The following is a 25689-nucleotide window of genomic DNA, read 5'->3' on the forward strand; positions in this document are numbered from 1 at the left end:
GTTTCCCCCCAAGGCACAATCTTGGTAGCCTTTCCTCACCGAGCTGGCACGCCGCTACATCTGGCTGCCCTCTGATACACATCATCTCTTCAACCCATTCTCTGCGTGCCACCAACGCAGCGCTCATGTCTGGCTCACAGCTCTGAGCCCACGCTACCCTGTTGAGCCGCACTCACACCTAGAGTTGCAAACAGGGCATGAAGCCATATGGGCTATTTTTACATACACTATCAAATTTGCCCTTTCATTGCAGCGCCTCGGATTTCTGCTGGTGTTCTACTTTACTTGAATCAGTGTGTATGCGCCACCAGCATTAACACGCCCAGTCATGGCGCCCAGATCCCACATTGCCAGCGGCACCGATGATCTACCAGATCCTGCATCATCCTCCGCAAAGAACACCCCGGATGCAGGTACACCAAAGTTGGACTCTTCCACCACCAACACAAACACCGCGCAACCAACCGCACAAGACACCAACGAAAATGCTACACCATCCGATTCCATGACCAAAAACAGCATGGCGGCTTCCGACCCATCTAACAAGGACGCCATGTCCGGACCATCACCTTACGGCACGCGATCGCGAAATCGCGGCCAGCCGCGGCCAAATTATGCAGAGGACAAGGATGTAGACACTGAAATGTTTGACGTCTATCCCGAGAAAAAGGAGCAAGAGTCGAAGAAGCAGTCACGACAAGCGGCAAACGGAAGCGCGGATGCACCACGCGCGGGTGGTCCCAACGGCCGCAAGAACGCTGCTGCTGCTGCTGCTGCTGCCACAGACGAGCACAAGGCGGCAAATCCTCAGGTCGAAACTGAGGACAGCAAGAGCGGCGTTTCTGTCACCACTTCCACTGCTGCAACCCCGACCGCGAACACCCCCGCGACTGCGACTATTACCTCGAAAAAGCGAAAGGCGGCAGCACAAGCGACTGCAAATGGCACTTCGGCGCATTCAACTCCTGCCAATGTACAGAGCTCCGCGACGCGACGCACCACTGCTACGATTGTGACAGGCACAGGGTTCAAAGAGTCAAACATGCTTAGTTTTGAACAACACGGCGCAAAACCAAAGGATGGAAAACTTATTGCCGATGATGGCACAACGATTGAAAAGAATGGTAGGTCTTAATTTTGCAATTGCTATGGGTGCGCGCTGGTGGCTGCGATGCGATGGATTGCAGCGCGAGCCTCTAGGATCGGTGTGCGCTATTGCGGAAGTTTGGTGCTGACGCTCGGGAACAGATCATGTCTACTTGGTGTGCGAGCCGCCCGGAGAGCCGTACTACCTGGGCCGTATCATGGAATTCCTGCACATGCAAAATGACGCGTCCAAACCAGTAGATGCGCTGCGCGTCAATTGGTACTACAGACCAAAAGACATTGGCAAAAGGGTCAATGACACCAGAGTTGTATTTGCGACGATGCACTCGGATATCAGCCCATTGACGGCATTGCGCGGCAAATGCGAGATCCGCCACAAGGCCGAGATCCCAAACATGGAGGAGTATCGAAAGACGTCAGACTGTTTCTGGTTTGAGAAACTCTACGACCGCTACATTCAAAAACACTACGATGTAATTCCATGTGCACAGATTGTCAACGTGCCGACAAAGGTCAAGAAGGTTTTGGACGAGCGCTGGAAATACATCTTGGTGGAACAGGGCCGCTCCAAGGAATTCACAAGTGCAGTCAAGTCGTGCAAGAGGTGTAGTGGATACTGTGCCAAGTAAGTCGGTCGGATTGGGTCGCGCTAACGAGCCACCCAACCAGAGTCACCCTCCTCCTTCCCCATAGCGTAATAGTGTGGTGAGCTGACATCCGAGAAGCAATGATTCGGTCGACTGCGCCGTCTGTAAGCAGACATATCACATGAACTGTGTGAGACCTCCCTTGCTCAAGAAGCCCTCTCGTGGTTTTGCCTGGGCCTGTGCCGCGTGCAGTCGCGCACAAGAGAGAAAACTTGAAGCTAGGCACACTCCGAGTTTGGCAGACTCGCATCCCGAGGCAGAAGAAGAGGAGCTTTGGGACGAAGAGGATGATGACCATGGTGCCGACACGAATCGCACCAGCCCTGCCGACGGCATAGATGACACCCACCAGCCGGCAACTGCCGAGCAGATCTACCAAGCAAGTCTTTGGCCGTGGCGATATCTAGGACAACACTGCAAGCCCGAAGATGCGCTCGATTACGATGATCGCATCTATCCCAGAGCCGGATCTCGATTAGGTCCCAAACATCAAGCAATTGTTTCCCCATGGCCGGGTCGCCCAGTGGAATTGGTCAAACCACTCGAGATCAAAAAGAGTGGTCGCAACAATAAGCCCAGCAAGGAGCTCCAGGCTGCCATTGAGGCCGAGAAACTGGCCCGAGAGACGAGGCCCAAATGGGTCCAGGATGAACCCCCGGGATATGTGGCACGAGGTGAAGACTTTGATAATGACGATCCGCGGTGCACAGCGCAGTTGCTGTGGAAGCCTGCCGAGGCCGCCGGTGCAGATATCACGGACCCTGAGATCGATGCATACATGAAGAAGGCTCTAGCACTGGCACCATCGCTCAATGTTCCGGTCCACTCCACGAATCTCATGGATGTGGCGAGAGACATGCTCTTCAAGAGTGATTTCAAGCCTAACGCGGCGCTGAAGCTGATACCCAATGTGGAACGCGCCGATTTCAAGGAACCCAACTTGACTCCGGCAGAGCAGAAGAAGTTTGAAGAGGCTGTGTCCAAATTCGGATCAGAGCTGTATCCCGTGAGGAAGTACGTCAAGAGTCTGGACTACAGGACAATAGTGAGATACTATTATACTTGGAAAAAGACGCCAAAAGGAGTTCAAATCTGGGGCAGCTTCTCGGGAAGAAAAGGCAAGAAAGAACTCAAAAAGGCCGAGGCCACTGCCAACAAACTTCAAGATGACGTGGCCGACGACCATGACGATTCGGCATTCGATACGGACAAGGCCTTGGAGCGCAAGCGGAACTTCATTTGCAAATTTTGCAACACAAAAGCCTGTAGGCAATGGAGACGAGCTCCCAACGTTTCAGCTGCACTCATCACAGAGGGATCGGGCAAGAACAAGGAGAAAGGCGCGCAGTATATTGTCGCGCTTTGCAGGCGATGTGCTGAGCTGTGGCGACGATATGCCATACAATGGGAGGATGTGGATGAGCTTGCCAAGAAGATCACCTCCACCAGCGGACGAGCCTGGAGACGCAAAGTGGATGAAGAACTTCTCAAGGAACTCCATGCCGCAAATGAGATGATGAGCGCCACAATTTATACCTCGCCGAGCCCTGAGGTACAAAATGCTGTGGCGGCACCCGAACCCGTTGCCACTGAACCTCCCCCTCGAAAGAAGCTCAAAACGCTTGCCGACAAGGAGGCAGAGGCTCAAGCATCAGACACCGGCAGTGGGAGCGGAGTTGCGGTCCCCAAGAAGAAGGAGAAGGTTGCGGAGAAGCCGGCACCTCCGCCCCCGGCGCCCGAGGTCCCTAAGCCTCGCGTACTTCCGTGTGCGATCTGCGGGCAGATGGGTCTCAATGGTGAACAGCAACTGCTCTCATGTAAGGAGTGTCGGCTCAGTGTTCATCGCAAGTGCTATGGCGTGGTCGACAATCGTAATCCTGGCAAGTGGACTTGTGACATGTGCCTGAACGATAAGAACCCGCAGCTGTCTCTGGTAAGTGATAGTCCAGTTCTTTACCACAGACCTCAATTGCTCACCTATTTGCAGGAATACCGATGCGTCTTGTGTCCCGTTGAGTACACCGAACATGACTTTGTTGAGCCATCCAAGAATACACTGAAGAAGAAAACGTCCGAAAAGGACAAGGAGAAAGAACGTCAAGAGCGTGAGGCTGCGCAAAAGGCGGCCGATCATTTCCGGAAGAAGCAAGAAGAGATGAACCGACCCGTCAACCCAAGAGAGCCGCTGAAGAGGACCGCTGACAACAATTGGGTTCATGTTACCTGTGCGATTTGGACAGCCGAAGTCAAATTTGGCAGTGCCAAAGCGCTCAGCCCATCTGAGGGTATCCCATCGATACCTAGGGCGCGATATGACGAGGTTTGCAAAGCCTGTAAGAAGCAAGGCGGCGCATGTGTTGCTTGCCATCATTGCAAGACACCCATCCACGTCGAGTGTGCTCACCAAAACGGTTACTTGTTGGGATTCGAGGTCACTCCGGTCAAGGGCTCACGGCGAGACCAATTCAACATTGTTACCATCAACGGCGAGACTGGTACCATGTCTGCCGCAATATGGTGCAAGGAGCACATTCCAGCCAAGACAATGGTCCACAGAATGTATGATATCGTGGAGCAACCTGAAGGACAAAGTACAGGTCCTGTTGCCTCCAATGCACTGCAATTCTATGTCCAGAATTTCAAACAGGCAGACCTCACCCTCACAGGAACTGTACGAAAGGCCAACCTCATCGCCATGGCGACCAAGACACCCACTGCTGCGTTGCCATCCGGGCCAAACCGCCGATCATCGACCACGACTGGCCTTACGAATGGCACGGGCGCTCAGCGCTCAGCCTCGATCGACAACTCAAACGATGGATCGATCTCATTGGCTCAGGTTGGGGACAAGATTTGCATTACCTGTGGTATCGACGTCAGTCCCAAATGGTGGCCAATTGCCAAGGATCAGGAAAAGGCACTTATCAACGGCCATTCCGGGGTTATGCGCAGCGAGGCACAGAAGTTTGTCCAGCAAAGGAATGTCCAGTGTCATAAGTGCAGAAAGGCCGGCAAGAAACCAGAGGCACGTGTCGTTCCACCGCCGCCTGCTGAAGAGATATCACGGCCTGAACCTATTCGGGTAGCACCTGTGATAACCCCCCTGAGAACCCCAGCGCCAGCCGTAACGGAACCAAGACCAGCACCGCAGCCATTCTCCTGGGCACCTCCGAGCCAGACGCCCATTGTGTCAGCGGCGCCGCCTCCCGTTGCGCCTCCCCCCATCCAGGCACCTCTTACAGGGCCACCACCTCTTCCGCTGAACCCTCCACATGCCGTACTTGGCGGACCGAGTCCGATAGCTGCACCTGGACCACCATCAGCCACTCTCAGCTATCCGCAAGCCGGGCCACCTTATGGCGACTGGCACCGCAACACGACTCAGCGCTCTCCTACTCTGCATCAGCACAATAGCGGCGGTCCAGCCAATCCGATGCATTTGAACCACCTGCGTGATCTTCGTCCGCCTCCCATCGCGCCGATGGCGCATCATCATCAGGGACCACCTCCCCTCCGACCCGGTTCTATGGGACAGCCTTTGATGAACGGCTTACCCCCATCGCCCCGGCGGGACACGCATCTCTCCAATGGCACGGGTCCATACCATCCTTACCATCACCAGACCCATCATTCGCTCCATAACCTGACGAATGGTGGCCCACCGCCCAGGGCGACTGAGCATTCGTTTTCCCAGGGCCTCCTCACACAGAGACCCCCATTCCCAACCTCTCATGGCAGTCCGCCCATTGCTAGAGGAGGAATTCCCTTAAGTCGTGAGTCGAGTCTGTCAAACAACCCACCGCCGCGTCCAAGTGAGCCTCGACCTGCCAGCGGAGCTAGCGCTAGTCCGTCACTCCGCAACCTGTTGTCATAAATCGGCATGCTGGAAACAAGAAGAATCTTGTTGGCATCACGCAATTGTGTCTTTAGTCCTTTGTTGTCTCATTTGGCGTTCACGGGCATTGGGGAAAGCAAAGCATAGTGACCATTGCCGTGCACGGCTAGGTCAAGGAGTACTGATCTTGATTTTTTTTATTTTTTTTTTTTTTGGAACTGTATCATAAACTTTGTGGATGCGGCCGATTATGTGCTCTGCACCAGCAACTTGATAGATGAGCGCAGGATGAGGCGCTAGACTAGACAGAGTGGCTCATGAGTTGTGAAAAGAACAATGATAGGAACTAGTCAGAAAAAAAGAATCATCTTACCATAATGTGCTAGAAGTGAAAACCATGATTATGTTGTACTCAGAGGTCGTGGCAAACACAAGTCATCAGACACGACACTAAAGATCCACTGATTTATCGACCGTCTCCTGCAGATACACCTATTACATAGTATGCTGGAGTAATTGAGTGGGGCACACGAGCTCAAACCTGACATATTCTTATCTTGGATTGCCTCACTCGGACACTCGAATGTCCATAGTCTTCTCACGCTCAGAATTGTGCACCGAAACATCAGAGACAATCACATAAACCATAGAGGAGCTCGACTTCATTCCACAAGACACAATGACACTGGACGACGCAAAGTTCCTCGCCCTCGCATTCGAGGAGGCGAAAGCTGGCTATGAGGAGGGTGGCATCCCTGTACGTATTTTTGCCCCCAATATTCCGCAAGCAAGCCCACGATGCCGAAAACACCACAGGCATCTTTGAACGCCGGTTTTTATTATTATTAGTCTTCATGGCTGGCAAACATGACTAATCGTGAAATTAGATTGGCGCCGTCCTCGTGTCGAAAGATGGCAAGGTCCTCGGTCGTGGACGCAATAAGCGGGTTCAAGAGGGCAACAACATTCTCCATGTAAGATTCTCTATTATGCCCCTTCTTTTTTTTTTTCAACTATGGAATAATGGACTGAGCTCATGAATTCTTGATGTTCTCTTTTGTAGGGTGAGACGTCAGCACTCCAGAACGCGGGCCGGCTGGCCCCCGAAGCCTACAAGGGCGCAACTATGTACACGACGCTGTCTCCCTGTGACATGTGTAAGTTTCATGAGCCTGGCAACGTGGAATACATAACTCATGGATATCCTCTAGGCACTGGTGCTTGTCTCCTATTTGGCATCCCACGCGTCGTGGTCGGTGAAAATAAGAGCTGGCTGGGCGGAGAAGCCTATCTCAAGTCCAGGGGCGTCGAGGTCGTGGTTATGGATGACCCGCAGTGCCTTGAGCTGATGCAAAAGTTTATGACTGAGAAGCCCGATGTTTGGTGAGTCTGAAAACCTCTATATTCCAAGCCAACCTGGATTATCCACTTGATTTTATGATGTGACAGGGCACTAATTCTAAATTCTAGGAACGAGGACGTTGGAGGTAACTTGGAGGGTGTTGGGCATTAACGAAATCGGAATATCATCATTGTATGCCTTGGCCTTTAATCACGCATTATTGACACAGTATGCTCTTAGAAATGAACGTAAATTCAGCCATCCCTCAATCTTTGTGGCCTGTCTGCAGAGTGTGTGAATCATACACGACAGTGACAGTGTTCTGAGGTACCGTGAAGAAGACCTTGCGTATCTTGATGTCTGTATCAATCTTTGTCTTCAACTATTCATGTGGCAAGAAATAAACCCAGTCCCACACTCGACACATACTTGCACCTTCACACCCATCCTCTTTCCCTCTTGTCAACAAACATAGCCATCCAGCCATACCCAGTACATCTTGCACCAAGACACTAACAACAATCATGTCTTCATCTAACGAGCACGCGAACGAAGATTCTACATTGCAGGCGATCTCAACTGGCAATGGGTTTCAAGACTGCCATTATTGTAATTGCAAAATTGAGGCCGACCACAGTGTACAGGTGTACGAGAACGTCATTCGCAGCAACCCAGCCATGTACAACCCAATGGACTGGTTCAGGGCAAAGATCCTCCGCGTTGTCGTTCAAGTCATTATCCACAACCTGCACAGGAACCAGCGCATGCAGATGATAAAGCCAAAGGTCAAGCTGGACACATTGACTCATCCGCTGGAAGGCCGTCTTCAGACTGCCGTCTGGATCGACTGCCGGACGGATAGTGCCTCGACCATTTCCCCATCGGAGCGTCTGAGAAGATTTCCCCGGGCTTTGGAGGACGTCCAGAAGTCGGTAGATGCAGACATGAAGAAGCTTCGCACGTATTACCGACCCAGCGGCTTGCAGTGGGTTCTCTGCTTTCAAGATGAAGAACCAGAGCCTTCATCCTGGTGGCCTTGGCCCACAGACGACTATCGCATGCACTTCATCATTGACCGCATCCGGCAGACAACCAACTTGGATATAAAATTCCCACTCCTGATCGATTGGCCTCGTTCAGATGCTGCAGAAGCATAGGTGGAAAAAGCCAGTGGGGTGGTGTTTCGCGGACAGTGTCTAGGCGGTACACATTCTTGGAGACTAATTGACAATATTTGAAGGTCTCGAAATTCATTGTTCGTGTGGAATTCCCAGCTATTTTGAATGTTGGATGATTACAACTGGAATCTACATGGTTTCTATTTCTGTGTTACGGAACAATGAACGTGTTGGAACACCCACACAGGGTTGCAATGAAATCAGCAAATATCATGACAATGAATCTACTCAGAGACAACTAAGAATAGAAGATCCATCTATGGTTTCTGAGTATAAGAATCATTCGTTCAGTCCTCAAGCTTTGAACTGGCAAGATATCCAAGCGATAATCCACAATCCCTCAAGTTGATCATTATCACACGAGAATTTGATTTTCCTACACTTCACACTTCACGATACATTCGACAGTAATAGCAGTCATGGCAGCCCCCGAGCTGAATGGAACTGGTCCCCTAAAGATACTTGACGGGGATCTCGACCCCCGTTGCGTATGCGAATGCAAACTGTATGCCGACGCAAGCGTGGAAGCTTACCAGAGAATGCTCGATAATGCCACAGATCATAAGGTCATGGAGGAATCATCGATGAAAAAGCTGCGAGTGATGACTCAAGCTATAATCCATGTGCTCCATGCGCGCCATGATTTCGAGAAACTCAAGGCAAAGGCATGCTTTGGCATCAAGGAGCCTGAATCAGGAACAGTCGTCACATCGAGAGTTGTTGCCGTCTACGTTGACTTCCCTCCAAGTGCAGGCACAGACGTCGAGGAAAGGTTCGAGGGCGTTGAAGATTCGGAGTTGGAACGTGATGGATTCTTCAGTAATCTTCATGGTATTCTGACACGAAACACCATTAAAGCTCTGGCGGATCTCGGGAACGATTATTTATATCGTGAATGCTACTTCTCGGTGAGAGTCCCATCCAAAAGCATATTCCTGGGGAACATTAGCAGGGCTCGGAATGGGGGATTCAAAATCGACGAAATCAGTACCGAGACAGACAGAGTTATCGACATGGAGATCATGACCAACTGGACTCATCCACAGTAAGGACTTGGCTTGTGAAACCACTGCGTCCAAGCATGAGACGGGATCCAGGTCAACTAGGAGGGTATGTCATTTGCCATGGTAGCAGGGTTTTGCTAAGTTCTTCTGTTTGGTTTCTCATGGGAGTCATGTTTTAGGGAATGGATTTCCGTTGCTTCGGGTTATAGTGTAGAGGTGCCAAATCAAGTCCGCATTGATATCAATCATGGTAACTCTAAACAAGTGGTGATGGATCTCTCGTGTCTTGTTTTACCGCTTGAAAAGTGCCATTCCCACCCACAAAACTCAGGTGAGATGATTGGAGTGGCTGACACTATACTGCTTGTCTAGGTGCGTAGTCCAGATGATCTTATACAGAAACAGGTACGGTATCTAATAATCTACAATTACAATCATGCAGTTCACTCATCTTCAGATTCTCACCAATCTGTGTTGGGCAGACAAGGCTTTGGGGAAGACTGTGCTGAATTGACGACGACTTGGCCAATATCAAATCACCTGTCTGTGAATAACTGCCGACTGACTGGCTGCGTCTGAAACATGAGCTCGCATAACTCTGGACTGTGAATAACACTAGATGCCCAAACGGCATTTTTTATTCAAACAAGGCCCCGGTTGACGATGGCTGCCTTGATTTGAAACGACACCAAAGAACCCCCAAGGCAGCTTAACCAAGACATTTATTTGCATTGCCATTCCTTCTGCCCAAAGGAACCAACCTCAACAGCTTGGCAAGGGATTCGATCCAAAAACTTACCACCACCCGGCAAAATCTGTCAACTCGCCATCATGTACGACTTCACTTCCCCATCGTATGACTATGTCGACTGCATCTTCTCGTGGCGAGACAAGACCGACTGCGATTGTGGTGTCTTGACGCGAATGCGCCACATGAAGGTCCTCAACAGATACAAGAGCGGCCGCTGCGAGATGCCCGACGTGATGAGCTTGAAGCTCGAAATCTTTCTCACCGCCGTCACCCACCTCTTGTCCCATGACGACTTCATCCAACAGTACGACCCCGAGATCCACCTGATTGCCGGCTCCAAGAAGGCTGGAACGAAGAAGCAGATTCACTACCTGTGCCTGGACTTTGGCGCAAAGATACTCGAATTTCCCTGCCCCCCCTACAACGTCAGTTTCGAGACGAACCTCAAGAACCATGCCAACAGCTTGCAATTTGCCTTGTTTGAAGTGGCCAAATGCGCCAATCGATATGGCGGCGGCAAGGTGGTTCCTCGACTGGCATGGATCATGCAGGGCGTTGGAAAGGACGGACCGTACTGTTACACTTTTCATCCCCGTCAGCAAGGAGGCGGATTCCTCGAGCTCGCTCTATTCGGAGGAGTCTCTCTCAAGATTGATATCAACTAAGGACGATACTTGGACGGAAACATCCCCGGCGTCGGGTCTCAACGACGGCGAAGTAGGAGATTGCGTGGATACAGGAAATGGGGAGAGCGTCAGGGAATACACCAGTTGCTGTGTGCCCACGGTTCCAATCGCTCCTTGGCCACTTCTGCTCAGACGGCTCGCATGGATAATACTTGTAAAATCAAGGGCCTGTTGAAAGGAGAGTGTGGAAATACCCAAGCAGAACAACACAGAACAGAGTCAATACAAGAAGTACATCACCACTTTCGTAGACATGATAAAGACGTGACCCCACCCATGGCCGAACTTTGCTTTGTAGCCGTCGTCAAATGGATTAATGACGGATGGGGAAACCATTTTCCTATTAGCTATCAAATCTTGTTTTACGCTTTCCTGTACTTGCTGTTGGGACATTTCCATTGCCTGGTGTTGTGTCTCGACTGCTTGTGGCACTGGCTGACACGAATTGCACTGGACCGCCCTTTGATCGCGCTCTCGCTTGTCCGATCTCGGTTTGGCTTTGCCTCAACTGCTCCTTGTATGCCGATTTGGGGAATATGCTAGGATCCCACAAATCCGTTCCCAATGTGGTCCGGTACTGATCCTTTTGGCTCACTTCGGCGAAGCCCATGAGCTTGTCCATGAGGCTAGGGTTCTTCAACGCGGAAGATTGTGCAATCTTGGAGTTGAAATGGACGCCGTCCTTCTTGAGCTTGAGAAAGTGCTCAAACTTCTTGTTGGCACCCGGAGGTGGCGATCCGGGAGGCGAAGGGGGGATATCCATGTTCGGGACGGTGGGAAGAGTCAGATCCCGCAGCAGTGCCCGGTTGGCTGAGTATGGTGATCCTGGTGGTAGGGACGGCACGGATGCCTCATCTTCCATGGGCGCCTCTTCCAATGGGGGAAAACTGAGACTTTCCGAGCCTTCAGGTGGTCGCATGGGACCGATCATGCTTGGCTGGTCTGCTGTGGCGGGTGCTGGAGCCGACATCGTGGCAGGGTCAGGCTCAGCTTTTGGGACATTTTCTTCCTCTTTGTCATGTATGAGCTTTCAGTCATGGTGAAGTGTGGTAGAGAGACTTACTGGGAACCTCATTCGAGGTGGTTGTAGCTGCGACTTGATTCTCAAGTGACTGGCCTCATTCGAATCAGTGCTGCCCGCTGTTCTAGGAGTGGACGATGACATTGCGTTCTTGTCATAGGGCTCGTACCTTGGGAGGCGGCGTCTGGACCTCTTCGTCCTCGTCGCTACTCTCGTAACCCACGAGAGCCATCTTCTTTTCAAACACTAGGTTATGAAATTACGTAGATGACAGTTGATATAATTTCTTGAAGGATAATTCCAAATCGTTCACCTCGTGGACAAGACGCAAGATTTTTGTATATCTCAAACAGATATCAAATTAAATCCTTTTGAACTTTACTCTCTCTCACAAATGCTTGGCTTAGCACTCAAGGCACAGTAAAAGCGACCGACGTGAGTGAATGAAGCAGAAATGGTCTAACACTAATCGGGTTTAGCCTGGGGAAGCAACTACCCATGCCGGACCCGCCCAAATGCCATTGCTCCAGTCAGTCAGTCCATTGAGCCAAAGGCGAGGCCAGGCAACGGAAGCTGCATCAGCGCTGGCCCTGGCTGCTGCTACTGGGTCCAGCCTCATCATCCACCCAAAGAGCTCCCGCTTAGCAACCTTTGGAGCTTGCCAACGTCACAATCAAACCCGCGATTTCCCAACCCACGCCCATCAAACAAACGAACTTCCCAAGAAGGCGGCACCCAAACATTTACATTCTATCCATTGACGTTGGCCGTTCAACGTCTCCCGTCTCCGCCAGATCCATACGAGCCACCTCACATCCACATTACACATTATGGCTTCCGACCAAGAGCGGGAGCACGCTCTCCAGAACCTCCGTGCCAAACTCATCGAGTCGCGGGAATGGGAAGCAAAGCTCAAGGGCCTCCGACAGGAGATCAAGGGACTCGTTAAGGACTTTGACCAGACAGAGGAGAATATCAAAGCTCTGCAAAGCGTGGGACAAATCATTGGAGAAGTGCTGAAGCAGCTGGATGAGGAGAGATGTGAGTTTATCCCCAATACACTCCTACCTCTACGTAAATATCCTTCTGGAAATTTGCATTGGAGAGGGTGACAAGTGCTAGCATCTTTCAAGCCCACAGTTCGCTAATCCGACTTGCCACAAACAGTCATCGTCAAAGCCTCTTCAGGTCCCCGCTATGTCGTCGGTTGCCGCTCCAAGGTCGACAAGGCCAAGATGAAGCAAGGAACCCGTGTCGCGCTCGACATGACGACTCTCACAATTATGCGCATGCTTCCCCGCGAGGTCGACCCTCTTGTCTACAACATGTCATTGGAGGACCCCGGCCAAGTCAGCTTTGCCGGTATCGGTGGATTGAATGACCAGATCAGAGAGCTGCGTGAGGTCATTGAGCTGCCGCTCAAGAACCCCGAGCTCTTCCTTAGAGTAGGCATCAAGCCGCCAAAGGGAGTTCTGTTATACGGACCGCCCGGAACAGGCAAGACGCTACTCGCAAGAGCCGTGGCCAGCAGTTTGGAGACAAATTTCCTAAAGGGTAGGCACATTGAACAATGTATGAGCACACACGAATGCTAACTCTCACCGTCTCTTAGTCGTCTCTTCGGCCATTGTGGACAAGTATATTGGTGAATCCGCAAGGTTGATTCGAGAAATGTTCGGCTATGCCAAGGAGCACGAGCCCTGTATCATCTTCATGGACGAGATTGACGCCATCGGTGGACGACGATTTTCCGAGGGAACGAGTGCGGATCGTGAGATTCAGCGTACGCTGATGGAACTGCTCAACCAGCTCGACGGTTTCGACTATCTGGGCAAGACCAAGATCATCATGGCTACCAACAGACCCGACACCCTCGACCCGGCTCTGCTGCGTGCCGGTCGTTTGGACCGAAAGATTGAGATCCCGCTGCCCAACGAGGTTGGTCGGCTCGAGATTCTCAAGATTCACTCGCAAAGTGTCGTGACGGATGGCGAAATCGACTTTGAGAGTGTAGTCAAGATGAGTGACGGTTTGAACGGTGCCGATTTGCGGAATATCGTAACAGAGGCGTAAGTCCATCTTGACCTTGCCCTATGGAGTGTTTGCTAACATGTTTTCAAAGGGGTCTATTCGCCATCAAGGATTATCGTGATGCCATCAACCAAGACGACTTCAACAAGGCAGTGCGTAAGCTGGCTGAAGCCAAGAAATTAGAAGGCAAGCTTGAGTACAAGCAGCTGTAAGCTATAAGGAATGAATGATCTTGATTCAGTGGTTTTTTGCTCGGCGTTGGCACGGCAAATAGACAACGAGGCTTGGTCACATCAGTCCGCATGACTATACCTCGATGTATAATTCTACCTACCTAGGTACTCTTAAGAAACAGGGTACTTGTGATGATTCCCAGCACTGCTTACTTTCCCTTTGTGAAGACTATGAATGTGTAGCCGTCTCTTGATGGGGGACGACGGTTTGATCGCGGTTTAGATGTGTAGTTGTGTTGACGATTGTTTCTTTCCGATCGGCACGGGCTCCAAGCGTGTATCCTTAGTGGACGAGAACACCATGGCCTTCGGATCAATTGCCGAGGCTTTAGATCTCTCAAAGAAAAGGCTTAGGTACACACTCCGTAGATCCGTGGAGCCCACACAGATTGATGCACCTTTGCTTACCTTGGAAATGGCAAGAGTCAAGATTTGGCGGTGAAGCATTATACGGATAAAAATCCGAGCGGGCACTTTTTTCTGTCTATTCTATAACATGACTCAAACTTTTATCATTTTTGGGGGGTGGAATAGGACATTTGACAAGTCCAAAGGCCTTTTTCGTGCCGCTGCCCACCCGAGCCACCCTCATCAGATTCTACACGGTTCAAGAAGCGACTAAAAAAGAATGCAGCCCATCGGGCCGGCGTCGATGGGTGGTGGTAGTACTTAATCTGTACATGGCGATTTCTAGACTAGTCTGGTGTTGGTCATAAACCTTACGGTTAGTGTCATTGGTTATACAGAAGCACAGAGAAAAAAAAACAAGGCGGTCAAATAACATAATGGTCATGTTTTGGGTAGAGAGGATTTTATGATCAAGAGGCTAGCTTCGGGACGATGAACTTCCCTGATGAACCATTCCCATAGCCCAACGATGTGGACGCAGCCGATTGGTCAAGGGAAATGGGGATGGTTGTTGTGACAGGTAGAATATTTCCAGCCTTTTACAAGAAACATATCAGACTACAACATCAGCGCGTCGCGGTTTGGTTGTCATTTTCTGCAGTATGTCGAGTGTGTGGCTGCATCAGTTGTCTTTCGTTCATGGTGATAGCTCGCAGCTAATGACAGAAATCAATCACAAGGCTGAGAGAGACAAACAGGCCAAGCCACCTTGAATTCGAGCCTTCTAGGTATTAAGAATTCTGTATAGGCCGTACTGTTGACCAAGAGGATTGTGCATCTTTGTTGGCGACAATGCAAAAGTGAGACTCATTTATGATAATCGCGGGTTTGAGCCAACCAGGTTCTAGGAATGGCCATAACCTTGTTGATCTAAAATCGCAGCAGGAATTTTTTTTCTTTTTCCTCAATCATATTTTCACGTGAAAGGGTCTTTTCCCATTGGGCTGATCCCGGTCATCTTCCCGCGAAATGGCTTTCATGTCGCGATGGCCATTCAAGCGCCATGATAGATCCGGGCGGCATTGTGAGGAACGAATGACCACGACGAAATTTGATCCCTGCTGTCTGACATCAGAAGTGCTTCCCGAGAAATGCAGCAAGTGCTGCTAGAGGTGCTATTCTTAGTGATTCAGAATTCTTAGTCACCGGACTAACCCGGTAGAGTCCCCTGAAAATGAGGCTGTGGTTTTGGAATTTCCGCAGTACGACTTCGAGAAGGTCGCCAGCGGAGGGCCACCCAGGCCTTGTGCGTCCGGCGATCTCCATTGGGCGGGGGCTTGGGGGGGTGGTTTTCCTCTCTCTATCACCAAAAGGGCGCGCCCGCGCTAGAGCAAGGCACCCGACAGGCCACAGGTTGGGAAGGACGACAGGTAGGCCTGGTAGGTTGGCGGACAAGAGAAATGTCGTCAAAGGGTCGGATTGCATAAACGCAGAGCCAAGGAAGCGCAGGTTGGAGAGTAGTAGGTATCGGAGATATTGCCATGCATAGCACAAGGGGTGCCACCACAAACCTCGTATGACCCAAGCAAGGCCAGGGACGGACGATGGATAGTGTCTCCCAAGCTTTTGAGATCGCAAGCTTGCCCTCTGGTACAGAGTATTGGCCCGCAAGATCTGCATGCGGATACGGGAACGCTGATGGATGGGGGGAGCCACTGTTGCTTGCTTGCCGGCCTTTCTGTTGGAAGGACAGACAGAAACTTTCTTTTACTCTTCGGCTACCTCGTTTCCCTCCAACGGCATCAATATCCACTTGGACTCATCCCATGTTTGGACTAACGATGTCTAAGCCCTTGGAACGATATTTAGTTGAACACAAGCCTGACGAGCAGAAAGAAAGAGGGAGGGGCAAGGCGTCCAGGATTGAAGCCAAGCGTGTCAGCATTTGGGCGGCTGGCCCGCCGTAATGAAAGAGAAGAAACGAGGCTCATAGGCAGCTCAATTGCCTATTCGCAGAGCCAGTAGAAGGATGGGCGTTGTGCCAAATGACAGCTGCGGTCAGACGGCCGCAGTGGTGGTGGTGATGGTTTTTGCACGTAGTTTTAGTGGGCATTGGCAATGTATTCCATAGGTAATAGCATACTGTTTTGCTGTTGGGTCGCCGCCGCATTGCATGGATTCCAGTTCAAACGAATGACGCTTGATCCTTGTCATACCTGGCGTTGCCGAGCCAGGGTGATGCCCTGCTCTGTGCTCTTCAGCCACCATGTTGTTGGCCATGTTCTTGTGGGAGACTGACCCCAGGGCCCAGCTCGTACCGACAGGTCAGTGGGTTCTGGTAGGTAAGTAGTTAGTTAATAGTGGGATGGATTGTCAGGTACGCCACGATATACGATGGGGAACGGGGGGAGAACAGGACAGATAGATCATGAAGGTGGTGATTTGCTGGATGGCTGCACTGTGCCTGCCCATACGGAGAATGAAGTTTTCGCAGTCCCCTCCAAAGGTCCTGCAGCAGGGGACCTCAATTGTCGATACGGATGGGCACGAGAATAGTAGTTGCTCAGCCAATGCATTCGATTCTGCACATACCCTGAGGGATAGAGAGCGTTATTACAGTAGTGTTTGTAGTATGTATCAGCCATGAGTCCAGAGGGGCCAAATCTGACAATGCATGAAAGAGCAGAAAGCAACAACGAGTCAATGGCAAAAATGGTTCGGTCGCTGCCCGGCAAAATGCCTTGGCATTGTACGTAAGTCGCTACCACACTTGTTTACCAGCAAAGCCGGTCCAAATGGCAAGAATAAAGTGATTTTCAAATAAAGAACTCAAAAGAGGAAGTCGACCCCGGAGCAGTATATTGGTGTCTAGTCGTACAAAGCCGCGGGTGAGGCTGGAGGGGAACAAGACGTGGTTGTTGCATAGTGGTCATCACATCACGTCAATTTCTTCCAAACCTCTTGTCAGCAACCAGCGGGCGACGATCGGGACATTGAGATTTCTCCTTTCATTGCTTTTTCTTGTTTCTTTTGTTGTACTGATCTGGATACACTCCAACGGCCACGGTTCCGTTGCCAGATAGAGTCAGGGAAGAAATCATAACTATAAATGCCAAACTGGGGTGAATCTCAATGTATGGACATGCATTACAAGCAGTAAAAAGTGTAGATTAGGTACATGACCAACATCCAAACCTAGGTGTTGATCCCAAGTCTCTCTCTGTCTTTCTGGTTGAATTTAACCTGCCGAAGGTACATTTCATGGAATACAACAAGACACTGGACCCGGTGCCCATCCTTCATAGTATGTACAATATTATTTACGTATGTATGCACTGCATTTCATCTGGTCAATGGCGTCTCCGTTCCCCCCCAAACCAAAATCATCGATGGGTGGAAGCCCCATGGCCACTCACCTGGCAATACGGAGCTCAGGGGCTGCTTAGCACGCCAAGAACTAGCTGGTGACCCACTATCTTTGTTACGCTGCAGCTGCCCCCGCCATACAGAGTACGTACTTGGTACTGTACGTAGTAGTAGCAGTAGTTGCAGCTCAGCCCAGAGCCAGTTGAGAGCCAGAGCCAGCACCAAAGCCAGAGCCAGGCGCTCAAAGAGAAACCTACATAATAAGAGCAATCCCCTTGACCGTGCTGCTTCGGAAAGCATTTCTTGTTCTTAGTATTTCTGCCTCTCATCTCTTGCACTTCGCTCACTCTTGATACCCCCCCTCTTTTCGTAGTAAACCCAATCCCATCAACAGACCACCCGCGGGAGCTCGCTTGAACAAACCCCCCTCCAATCCATCCCACTTCGTACGAGCCTACTACTCTAGAGACTGCCGGCAAGATGTGTGGGTAAGTTCAGACACCAGAAGACCCGACCAAAGAAAAGAGACAGACCCATTGTCGAGCTCTCTCCCGTCTGCTGTTTCACCGCGAGGTCTTGGTATCACGGAAACTTGACTTGTCATCCTGCCGAGTCTCAGTCACACCATTGTTTTTAATGGTTGTGACTACCAGACTTTGGCGGCTAGCCCGCGGTGAAAGCAGACAGGATGGATCCTGCGATGTCTCTGCCACTCGACCCAAGCAACGTTGAATACTGATGATTCAAAACAGAATCTTTGGCTACATAAACTACCTTGTCGAGAAGGACAGAAAGTTCAGTACGTGTTCCCCAATTCCCGTTACCCCTTGAGAGGTGGGGGTGCCTTTACATCCGCATCTCCAGACCGCCTATTAGAAAGAAAAATGCTAACTTTGAACTTCCAGTTCTTGACACACTTGTCAATGGTACGAGCATCAATACAGCTGTATTGAGCACTCTCTTCGGGGTGCTTCCATCCTCGTGCTGTGGCTAATACGATTGCCTAACATACAGGTCTTTCCCGACTCGAATACCGTGGATACGACTCTGCCGGTCTCGCCGTCGACGGTGACAAGAAGAACACAGTCTTTGCCTTCAAGGAGGTTGGCAAGGTTGCCAAGCTCAAGGCACTGATTGAGGAGGAGAAGCCAGATCTTACCAAGATCTTTGACTCACATGCTGGTATTGCCCACACAAGATGGGCTACCCACGGTCCTCCCTCTCGCTTGAACTGCCACCCCCACAGGTCAGTGATTTCTCCCCCAACCCAGTATTGGAATCCTATGCAGTTCGGTTCCAACGTGCCATACAAACCATTGTAGCTGTTGCTGACATGTCATTGGCTCCAGATCCGACGCCAACTGGGAGTTTTCCGTCGTCCACAATGGTATCATTACCAACTACAAGGAGCTCAAGACTCTCCTGGAGTCCAAGGGCCTGAAGTTCGAGACTGAGACCGATACGGAATGTATTGCCAAGCTCGCCAAGTACATCTACGACCAGCACCCAACCTTGGGCTTTGTCGACCTTACAAAGACTGTCATCAACGAGCTCGAGGGTGCCTACGGTCTCCTGATCAAGTCTGTCCACTACCCCCACGAGGTTGTCGCCGCCCGCAAGGGTTCGCCCCTCGTCATTGGTGTCAAGACCCAGAAGCGCATGAAGGTTGACTTTGTCGATGTCGAGTACTCTGAGGAGGGTGCTCTGCCGGCTGAGGCCGCCTCGCAGAATGCTGCCCTCAAGAAGACCTCGGACAACTTCTTGACTCCCAACGCCGCCATGCTGACGGCTCCCGACAAGTCTCTGCTCCACCGATCGCAGTCGCGTGCTTTCATGACCGACGATGGCATGCCCATGCCCGCCGAGTTCTTCCTGTCCTCCGACCCGGCTGCCATTATCGAGCACACCAAGAAGGTCATGTACCTTGAGGATGACGACATTGCCCACATCCACGAGGGCTCCCTCAACATCCACCGTCTCAAGAAGGCCGACGGCAGCTCCAATGTACGAACCATTCAGACTCTCGAGCTCGAGCTGCAGGAGATCATGAAGGGCAAGTTCGACCACTTCATGCAGAAGGAGATCTTCGAGCAGCCCGAGTCGGTTGTCAACACCATGAGAGGTCGTCTGGATCTGGAGAACAAGACCGTCACTCTTGGTGGTCTCCGATCATACATTGCAACCATCCGAAGATGCCGTCGTATCATCTTCATTGCTTGCGGCACTAGTTATCACTCTTGCATGGCTGTTCGAGGTATCTTCGAAGAGCTTGCCGAGATTCCCATCTCTGTCGAGTTGGCTTCGGACTTCCTGGACAGACAGGCTCCCGTTTTCCGTGACGACACCTGCGTGTTCGTCTCGCAATCTGGTGAGACTGCTGACTCTCTGATGGCTCTGCGATACTGCTTGGAGCGCGGTGCTCTCACTGTCGGTATCGTCAACGTCGTTGGTTCGTCCATCTCGCTGCTCACCCACTGTGGTGTCCACGTCAACGCTGGTCCTGAGATTGGTGTCGCCTCCACCAAGGCCTACACTTCGCAGTTCATTGCCATGGTCATGTTTGCTCTGTCGCTTAGCGAGGACCGTGCTTCCAAGGCTCAGAGACGTCTGGAGATCATGGAGGGTCTTGGCAAGATCTCTGGCCAGATCAAGGATATCCTTGCTCTCGACCAGCCCATCAAGGAGCTGTGCGCCCAGACTTTCAAGAACCAGAAGTCCCTGCTGCTCTTGGGTCGTGGCAGCCAGTTCTCTACTGCCCTTGAGGGTGCCCTGAAGATCAAGGAAATTTCTTACCTTCACTGCGAGGCTGTCATGTCCGGTGAGCTCAAGCACGGTGTGCTGGCCCTTGTCGATGAGAACCTTCCCATCATCATGATCTTGACCCGCGACGACCTCTTCAAGAAGTCGCTCAACGCCTACCAACAAGGTATGTTCTTTCCCTTTCATTACCCACAGGATTCCGATTAACTAACTTGCAATAGTTACTGCTCGTGGTGGCAAGCCCATTGTCATCTGCAACCCCAGCGACGAGGAGTTCCAGGCCAACCAGGCAGAGAAGATTGAGGTTCCCAAGACCGTTGACTGCTTGCAGGGTCTCCTCAATGTTATCCCCCTGCAGTTGATTGCCTACTGGCTGGCTGTCATGGAGGGTCTCAACGTCGACTTCCCGCGTAACTTGGCCAAGTCCGTGACTGTCGAGTAAAGGAATTGGTTGTATGAATTAAGCATTTGTTGGCCACGGCGACCGGAGTTGGTTGCTATAGGTATGCAGGAGCGGTGATTGATTTTGGCGCAATATCACCGTTCACCCAGCACAAAGGAACTGGGAATTTGGGAAAAAGCCGACAAAATGTACTCACGCATTTGGTGCGATGATGAAGCGACGGCATCAGCAGATGATGTACGTGCAAATAAATGAATTTTTAGCGCAGTCAAAAGCTAGACAGAGGATGACTGAGATTTTTACTAATTGATACATGTTCTAAAATCACCTTGACTGACTGATTTCTTCACCGCGAGACTTGTGCGAACAAGATGAACAAGGCCTTGATTCAATTTGCTACTTGGGAAAGATGATATCATGTGCATTCTCTCTTCCATCCATAATCAACCAGACACACCCATGATTTTGGCAGGCACGTACATGTTCTTATGCCTTGACATACCGAGCACCAGGTTGCCGATTCATGATCTCTTGGCGCAGGTGGCAAGTAGCCGTAGTTATGAATGATATCGAGACAGCAACGCATGCAAGAAGCGAAGTGGTTGCCCCAAGAATCCTCCAGTGGCCAGAAGATTCCGCGTAGAAAGGATACATTTGCACATACTGAATAGAGTACGAAGATTGGCACGATCATTGACCACAAGCCTTATTGACCATGCGAAGGCTTTCAGATTGTATTCGCTCTAGTGTTACACATCCAACCCGAAACGCCGAGAGCAGTCTATATTGCTTCACTCGCGCTTTGTCATTTCCACGGGATATCGTGCTGCTGCTATCAAGAATGTGCAAGACCCCCAGTCCGCCTGAACCAATCAAACATAGCTTAGACTGTCTGCGTGCCATATCCCTTGATTCTGTCAGCAAACGCCCAGCTCTGGTTCTCCAGCTTGGCGTCCTCCTTCAGATCCACTCCATCCTTGGTCACGACGGCAATTGAGTACGTGTCCAAGGATCGAGCATCTCTGTAAAACAACACCTTCATACACTCCTGGACAACCTTGACGGCCTCTTCCCGGGTAAGCTTGGCGGCGCTCTCCTCGTCGGGAGCATACTTGCGCATGACGGGTTGGGCCAGCATCTCGCCGTAGCCAGTGGCCAAGCTGGGGCTGGTGAACGTGGTGCCGAGCAGATCGGTGGCGGCGAGGAAGGGCTTGCCCTCCTCATCAAGGCCGGCGACCAGCAGGTGGTTCCAGAGCGGGTCAAACTTGGAGCGGCGGTGGTAGAGCAGCTTGGCCAGGTACTTGTGCAAGTTGCGGGCGTTGAGCGTATGCGAGGCGTCTGAGTGGTAGTTCTCGTCAATAGCGAGCTCTGTGAGGTGGCGGTCGAGGTACTGCATGTCCGACACGTCGCCGCCAAAGCCGACAACGGTCGAGTCGGCAAAGGTGCGCAGACGCTTGACGTCGTTGAAGCGGGCGAGCGATCCGTACGAGGCTGATCAGATGGGCAAATTAGCAAGGAAACAGTTGCAGGTACGGATGAATTGTCGAGCGGAATCCCCCGTCGTTTTCGTGAGCATACCTAGGTTGTCGGCCGCAATGACGACGCCGTCCTTGAACTTGAGAGCTACCACAGAGGTTCCGGTCACGATTGGAGACTGGGTGTGTGTGCTGGGACCATTGGGGCGCATATAGGAAGCATCGTAGCTGCCGTAAACGTCGTCTCTGGGCTGTGTCAAGACAACGAGGCAGACATTAGCAATCAGGTTCAGGTCGAATGGACATGGGTGACTCTGGAAGCAAGCTTACACGGCCCCAAAATTGCGGTCGGTGATCCATCTTGGTGTTGTATGTATCTGGTGAGCGACTCTGGAGAGAGAGAGTTACGTGACGTAAGAAAGCAGCGAGAGATGATGAACGGCGTCGTTTGTGGTGGTTGATTGTAGTCAAGATGATGGAGATGATGGGAAAGGCTGAGAGTTGCGAGGCGTTCAGTGGTTCGTTCCTACCTTAGGTACCTCAGGTAGCGTGCGTAGCTCTGTGAGCTGGGGTGTTTTGGGGGGCCTGGCAGTCGTCACGGTTCTGCCTTCCATCATTGAGGTGGGCGAGAGAGCTTGGACCAATGAGCTATCACCCTTCGGTGCCTTGTATGTTGGAACCAATCAGCATACACTCCTCCTACACGACATACTCTGTACATATCCCACAGCTCGCTTATGTATCAACTTGCACAAATATAATTGTTGTTGATAATTGCAGTCATGCACCGCATCTATATATTTCTGACTGCATAGGAAACTTCAATGATATTTCTAGGAAATTCAATAATGGTCCAGACTGCCCGCGGTTGAGGCCTCAACCGGGCATGCTCAACCAAACTCAATTGCTACCCATCTTCCTCTGCTGAGAATCGCAGTTCCAAAAACATATATAGAATGGAAACTCTTTCTCTCTCTCTCAGAGTTATCCTAATTACAAAATCTAAGTGTTGCTAGAATAGGTGTGTAAATATACAAGATTGATTAAAATATGACTATATTGTACAGAGGATAATGAAATGGTAATCCTAACGCGAGCGCGACAAGCACGCTTTTGGGTATATGATCGCGACAAATCTGATCTTATTGCAAGATTGAATGCTCCAGGCCCGCCCCCAGGTAAAGGACCTTTTTGTGTGTCGAAATCTAAACCTCCCTTGTACCGTTGAAAATGCTGTCCGAAGTCGAAGGTGGAAAATAAAAAATGCGGATTCCTCAAAAACGCCCATAGACTCGAGACATCAAATCATCACTTGTGACCGACAGACTCTCTCTCTCTCTTTTACCCCATAAACCTTTGCTATTGTTTTCAGCCCTCCTTTGCCAGCTCGGATGCAATCTCCTCCCGTACCTTGCGGCACCATGTCCAGATTGCTTGCTCAAAGTCCAACCATACTTGTCTGTCACGGTTGTAGACGATGCCCATGACGTCCACTTTAAGGACGATCTCCCATCGCAACTCGGCTGCCTTGATCCAGTAGCGCAAGTTGTCGGCGCATCTATAGGGCTTCTGCGTATCTGTGTGGAAATTGCCAATCGCGCCGAACCGTCGCTTGGACTTTCTGACTGCTGCATTGTGAAGCTGTACAAGGCGCAGTCCGTTCTGCATACTCTGAAGAAATGGCGTCGGCAGCTCTATAGAGTCGGTAATAGGAGTGTATGAGGGCAAGACCTCATCCTCGGGCATCATCGCGGTAAGGAAGACGATTTCACGCTCAATCTCTCGGCCGGTCCAGTTGCCAGTCAACCAAGTCCATCCGGCCCTCTCTGCCCGATCTGCTGCTTCAAGTTCTTCTTCTTGCTTGAGCATTGAGCGGATGCTCCCAATCCAGGAGACCATGGTGTCATGCTCGTTGTCATGCATACCCCCAATAAAGTTGCGTGTCGCCATGTTTTTCAAAACCTCCATGACTTTCCAAAGCTCCGAGCGTACCGCCTTTTCCGATTTGATCGTATCCAGGCGTTCGGGATGGTCATGGGTCGTGTAGTATACCTTGGCGGCACGAATAGCCAAGGTCATGACGTCAAGGATTTGCATACCTTGCAGTTCATACCAGCCCTGTCCATGAGCGGCAGTCTTGTCAGGCGATGTAATCACAATTGACGCGCGAGATGAAGCAGTTGCCGCTGCAGACTCGCGTAGTGACTTGGCAGCAGTATCGAGAGCCGAGTTCAGCTCAGCCTTGAGCTCGGCATTTGTCGGCGGCTTGGGAATGTGCTTTTCCCTGTGTTTGTAGGTACTGGTGGTTGGAGGGAGCATATTGGCGTCCGCCTCATCTTCTTCTTCGTCATCCGAGTAGAAGACAGCACTATCTGTAACGGGTGACTGAGCAAAATAGCCATGGATGGAACTGAAGTCTGGACTCGTGCTCATGGGGGAAGCATATGGCGAGTCAAAGTCATACCCCGACACAATGGGCGAAAGGAGTGCTGGCATATCGACTTGTGAGAAATCCAGCGTAGCTCTGGGATTTCTTTTCCTGGCAAGCTGCCCTCCCTTTCCATCCAACAATCCGGTCCTAGCGAAATAATGCTGAAGGTGAGTAATGCTTCCCAAGCTCAAAACACTGTCTCTGTGCTTGGCACTCTCTGCAAAATCGGTCCCATCAGGCCTCGAATATCCTCGTCGCTTTGATTTACCGACACCAAAGAAGCTTGCCGATGAATAACGCTTGGACTTTCTGTCTGTTACTGATGGGGCCGATGTATAGCTGGCCGATGACTGTCGTGAGTAGGAATCGTTGTCAAGAGAGTATCGGTATGATGAGGCATCGGAGCTGGAAGCGCGGGATTCTGATGAGGCTGTTGATATGGTGCGGCCGAATCTCAAGCTTAGGGCGCCCAATGCCCTTGTTGGCACCGTCTCCAAGGCGGGCGAGCCGCGGCGACGAATAGGTTCGTCAAGAGACATCCTCGGCCTTGCAGGCTCGTCAAGGGACATCCTGTAAGCCATGACGAGCAGTCAGGATAGAGAACGAGTTAAGGAGGATTATCTAAAAGATCCAGTAGCGGCAGGATGTAACGGCAGCTAGTTCAGGCCTGCAACTGAATGAGACGAAAGAGACGGGGAGAGATTAAAGTACGATTGTTACGGCGGAAGTAGTAGTAAAAAACAAGTGGAAGAAAGATAGCGAGAAGAAGAGGGAAAGGTTTGTGTACCACAACGAAAGAGAAACGAAAGATGTCGAGGTACAGATTTGACGGGGAGTCAGCGGAAAGTTCGGTAGGTTGGCAAGTAGGTAGGCACTGTTTGAACAAAATCTCTGAGCCTAGGAGGTATAATGGAGCAACATTGACATGCTGGCGAAGGAGCAGTGGTAATGTAGGTAGGTAGCAAGCAGGTGTACACGTCGAGAGGAGTACGTACGGTAGGTAAGAGGAGTGGCAGCCAACTAACTGCTTCGTACCTAACGTACCTGAACCCTAGGGATGGACATCGTTAG

At 51.0% G+C, this 25689-nt stretch overlaps 10 protein-coding genes across 10 annotated transcripts; 7 read left to right on the forward strand and 3 right to left on the reverse strand.

Annotated features, from left to right (window-relative positions):
* Window positions 1-328: 328 nt before the first annotated feature.
* On the forward strand, window positions 329-5628 carry PFICI_01749 (uncharacterized protein; the record flags this gene model as incomplete). The annotated part of the gene is made up of 4 exons (XM_007830330.1): window positions 329-1124; window positions 1249-1732; window positions 1833-3687; window positions 3742-5628. The coding sequence occupies 4 exons, from the start codon at window positions 329-331 to the stop codon at window positions 5626-5628; spliced, it is 5022 nt and encodes a 1673-aa protein (XP_007828521.1).
* Window positions 5629-6268: 640 nt separating this feature from the next.
* On the forward strand, window positions 6269-7102 carry PFICI_01750 (Cytosine deaminase; the record flags this gene model as incomplete). The annotated part of the gene is made up of 5 exons (XM_007830331.1): window positions 6269-6346; window positions 6477-6563; window positions 6653-6746; window positions 6801-6972; window positions 7060-7102. The coding sequence occupies 5 exons, from the start codon at window positions 6269-6271 to the stop codon at window positions 7100-7102; spliced, it is 474 nt and encodes a 157-aa protein (XP_007828522.1).
* Window positions 7103-7455: 353 nt separating this feature from the next.
* PFICI_01751 (uncharacterized protein) lies at window positions 7456-8088 on the forward strand (the record flags this gene model as incomplete). The annotated part of the gene is made up of 1 exon (XM_007830332.1): window positions 7456-8088. One exon carries the CDS (start codon window positions 7456-7458, stop codon window positions 8086-8088), a length of 633 nt encoding a protein of 210 aa, XP_007828523.1.
* A 440-nt stretch (window positions 8089-8528) lies between these two features.
* On the forward strand, window positions 8529-9158 carry PFICI_01752 (uncharacterized protein; the record flags this gene model as incomplete). Its single annotated transcript, XM_007830333.1, has 1 exon — window positions 8529-9158. The coding sequence occupies one exon, from the start codon at window positions 8529-8531 to the stop codon at window positions 9156-9158; it is 630 nt and encodes a 209-aa protein (XP_007828524.1).
* A 786-nt stretch (window positions 9159-9944) lies between these two features.
* On the forward strand, window positions 9945-10529 carry PFICI_01753 (uncharacterized protein; the record flags this gene model as incomplete). Its single annotated transcript, XM_007830334.1, has 1 exon — window positions 9945-10529. One exon carries the CDS (start codon window positions 9945-9947, stop codon window positions 10527-10529), a length of 585 nt encoding a protein of 194 aa, XP_007828525.1.
* A 364-nt stretch (window positions 10530-10893) lies between these two features.
* PFICI_01754 (uncharacterized protein) lies at window positions 10894-11520 on the reverse strand (the record flags this gene model as incomplete). The annotated part of the gene is made up of 1 exon (XM_007830335.1): window positions 10894-11520. One exon carries the CDS (start codon window positions 11518-11520, stop codon window positions 10894-10896), a length of 627 nt encoding a protein of 208 aa, XP_007828526.1.
* Window positions 11521-12401: 881 nt separating this feature from the next.
* PFICI_01755 (putative 26S protease subunit rpt4) lies at window positions 12402-13814 on the forward strand (the record flags this gene model as incomplete). The annotated part of the gene is made up of 4 exons (XM_007830336.1): window positions 12402-12612; window positions 12739-13125; window positions 13184-13640; window positions 13694-13814. The coding sequence occupies 4 exons, from the start codon at window positions 12402-12404 to the stop codon at window positions 13812-13814; spliced, it is 1176 nt and encodes a 391-aa protein (XP_007828527.1).
* Window positions 13815-18029: 4215 nt separating this feature from the next.
* On the forward strand, window positions 18030-20751 carry PFICI_01756 (Glucosamine--fructose-6-phosphate aminotransferase; the record flags this gene model as incomplete). The annotated part of the gene is made up of 6 exons (XM_007830337.1): window positions 18030-18037; window positions 18302-18348; window positions 18455-18475; window positions 18564-18795; window positions 18899-20475; window positions 20531-20751. The coding sequence occupies 6 exons, from the start codon at window positions 18030-18032 to the stop codon at window positions 20749-20751; spliced, it is 2106 nt and encodes a 701-aa protein (XP_007828528.1).
* An 844-nt stretch (window positions 20752-21595) lies between these two features.
* PFICI_01757 (uncharacterized protein) lies at window positions 21596-22547 on the reverse strand (the record flags this gene model as incomplete). The annotated part of the gene is made up of 3 exons (XM_007830338.1): window positions 21596-22203; window positions 22291-22438; window positions 22518-22547. The coding sequence occupies 3 exons, from the start codon at window positions 22545-22547 to the stop codon at window positions 21596-21598; spliced, it is 786 nt and encodes a 261-aa protein (XP_007828529.1).
* A 1008-nt stretch (window positions 22548-23555) lies between these two features.
* Window positions 23556-25199, reverse strand: PFICI_01758 (uncharacterized protein; the record flags this gene model as incomplete). The annotated part of the gene is made up of 1 exon (XM_007830339.1): window positions 23556-25199. The coding sequence occupies one exon, from the start codon at window positions 25197-25199 to the stop codon at window positions 23556-23558; it is 1644 nt and encodes a 547-aa protein (XP_007828530.1).
* Between the last annotated feature and the right edge of the window lie 490 nt (window positions 25200-25689).

This window comes from Pestalotiopsis fici (assembly GCF_000516985.1).
Source record: "Pestalotiopsis fici W106-1 unplaced genomic scaffold PFICI_Scf_1, whole genome shotgun sequence".
NCBI lineage: Eukaryota > Fungi > Ascomycota > Sordariomycetes > Amphisphaeriales > Sporocadaceae > Pestalotiopsis > Pestalotiopsis fici.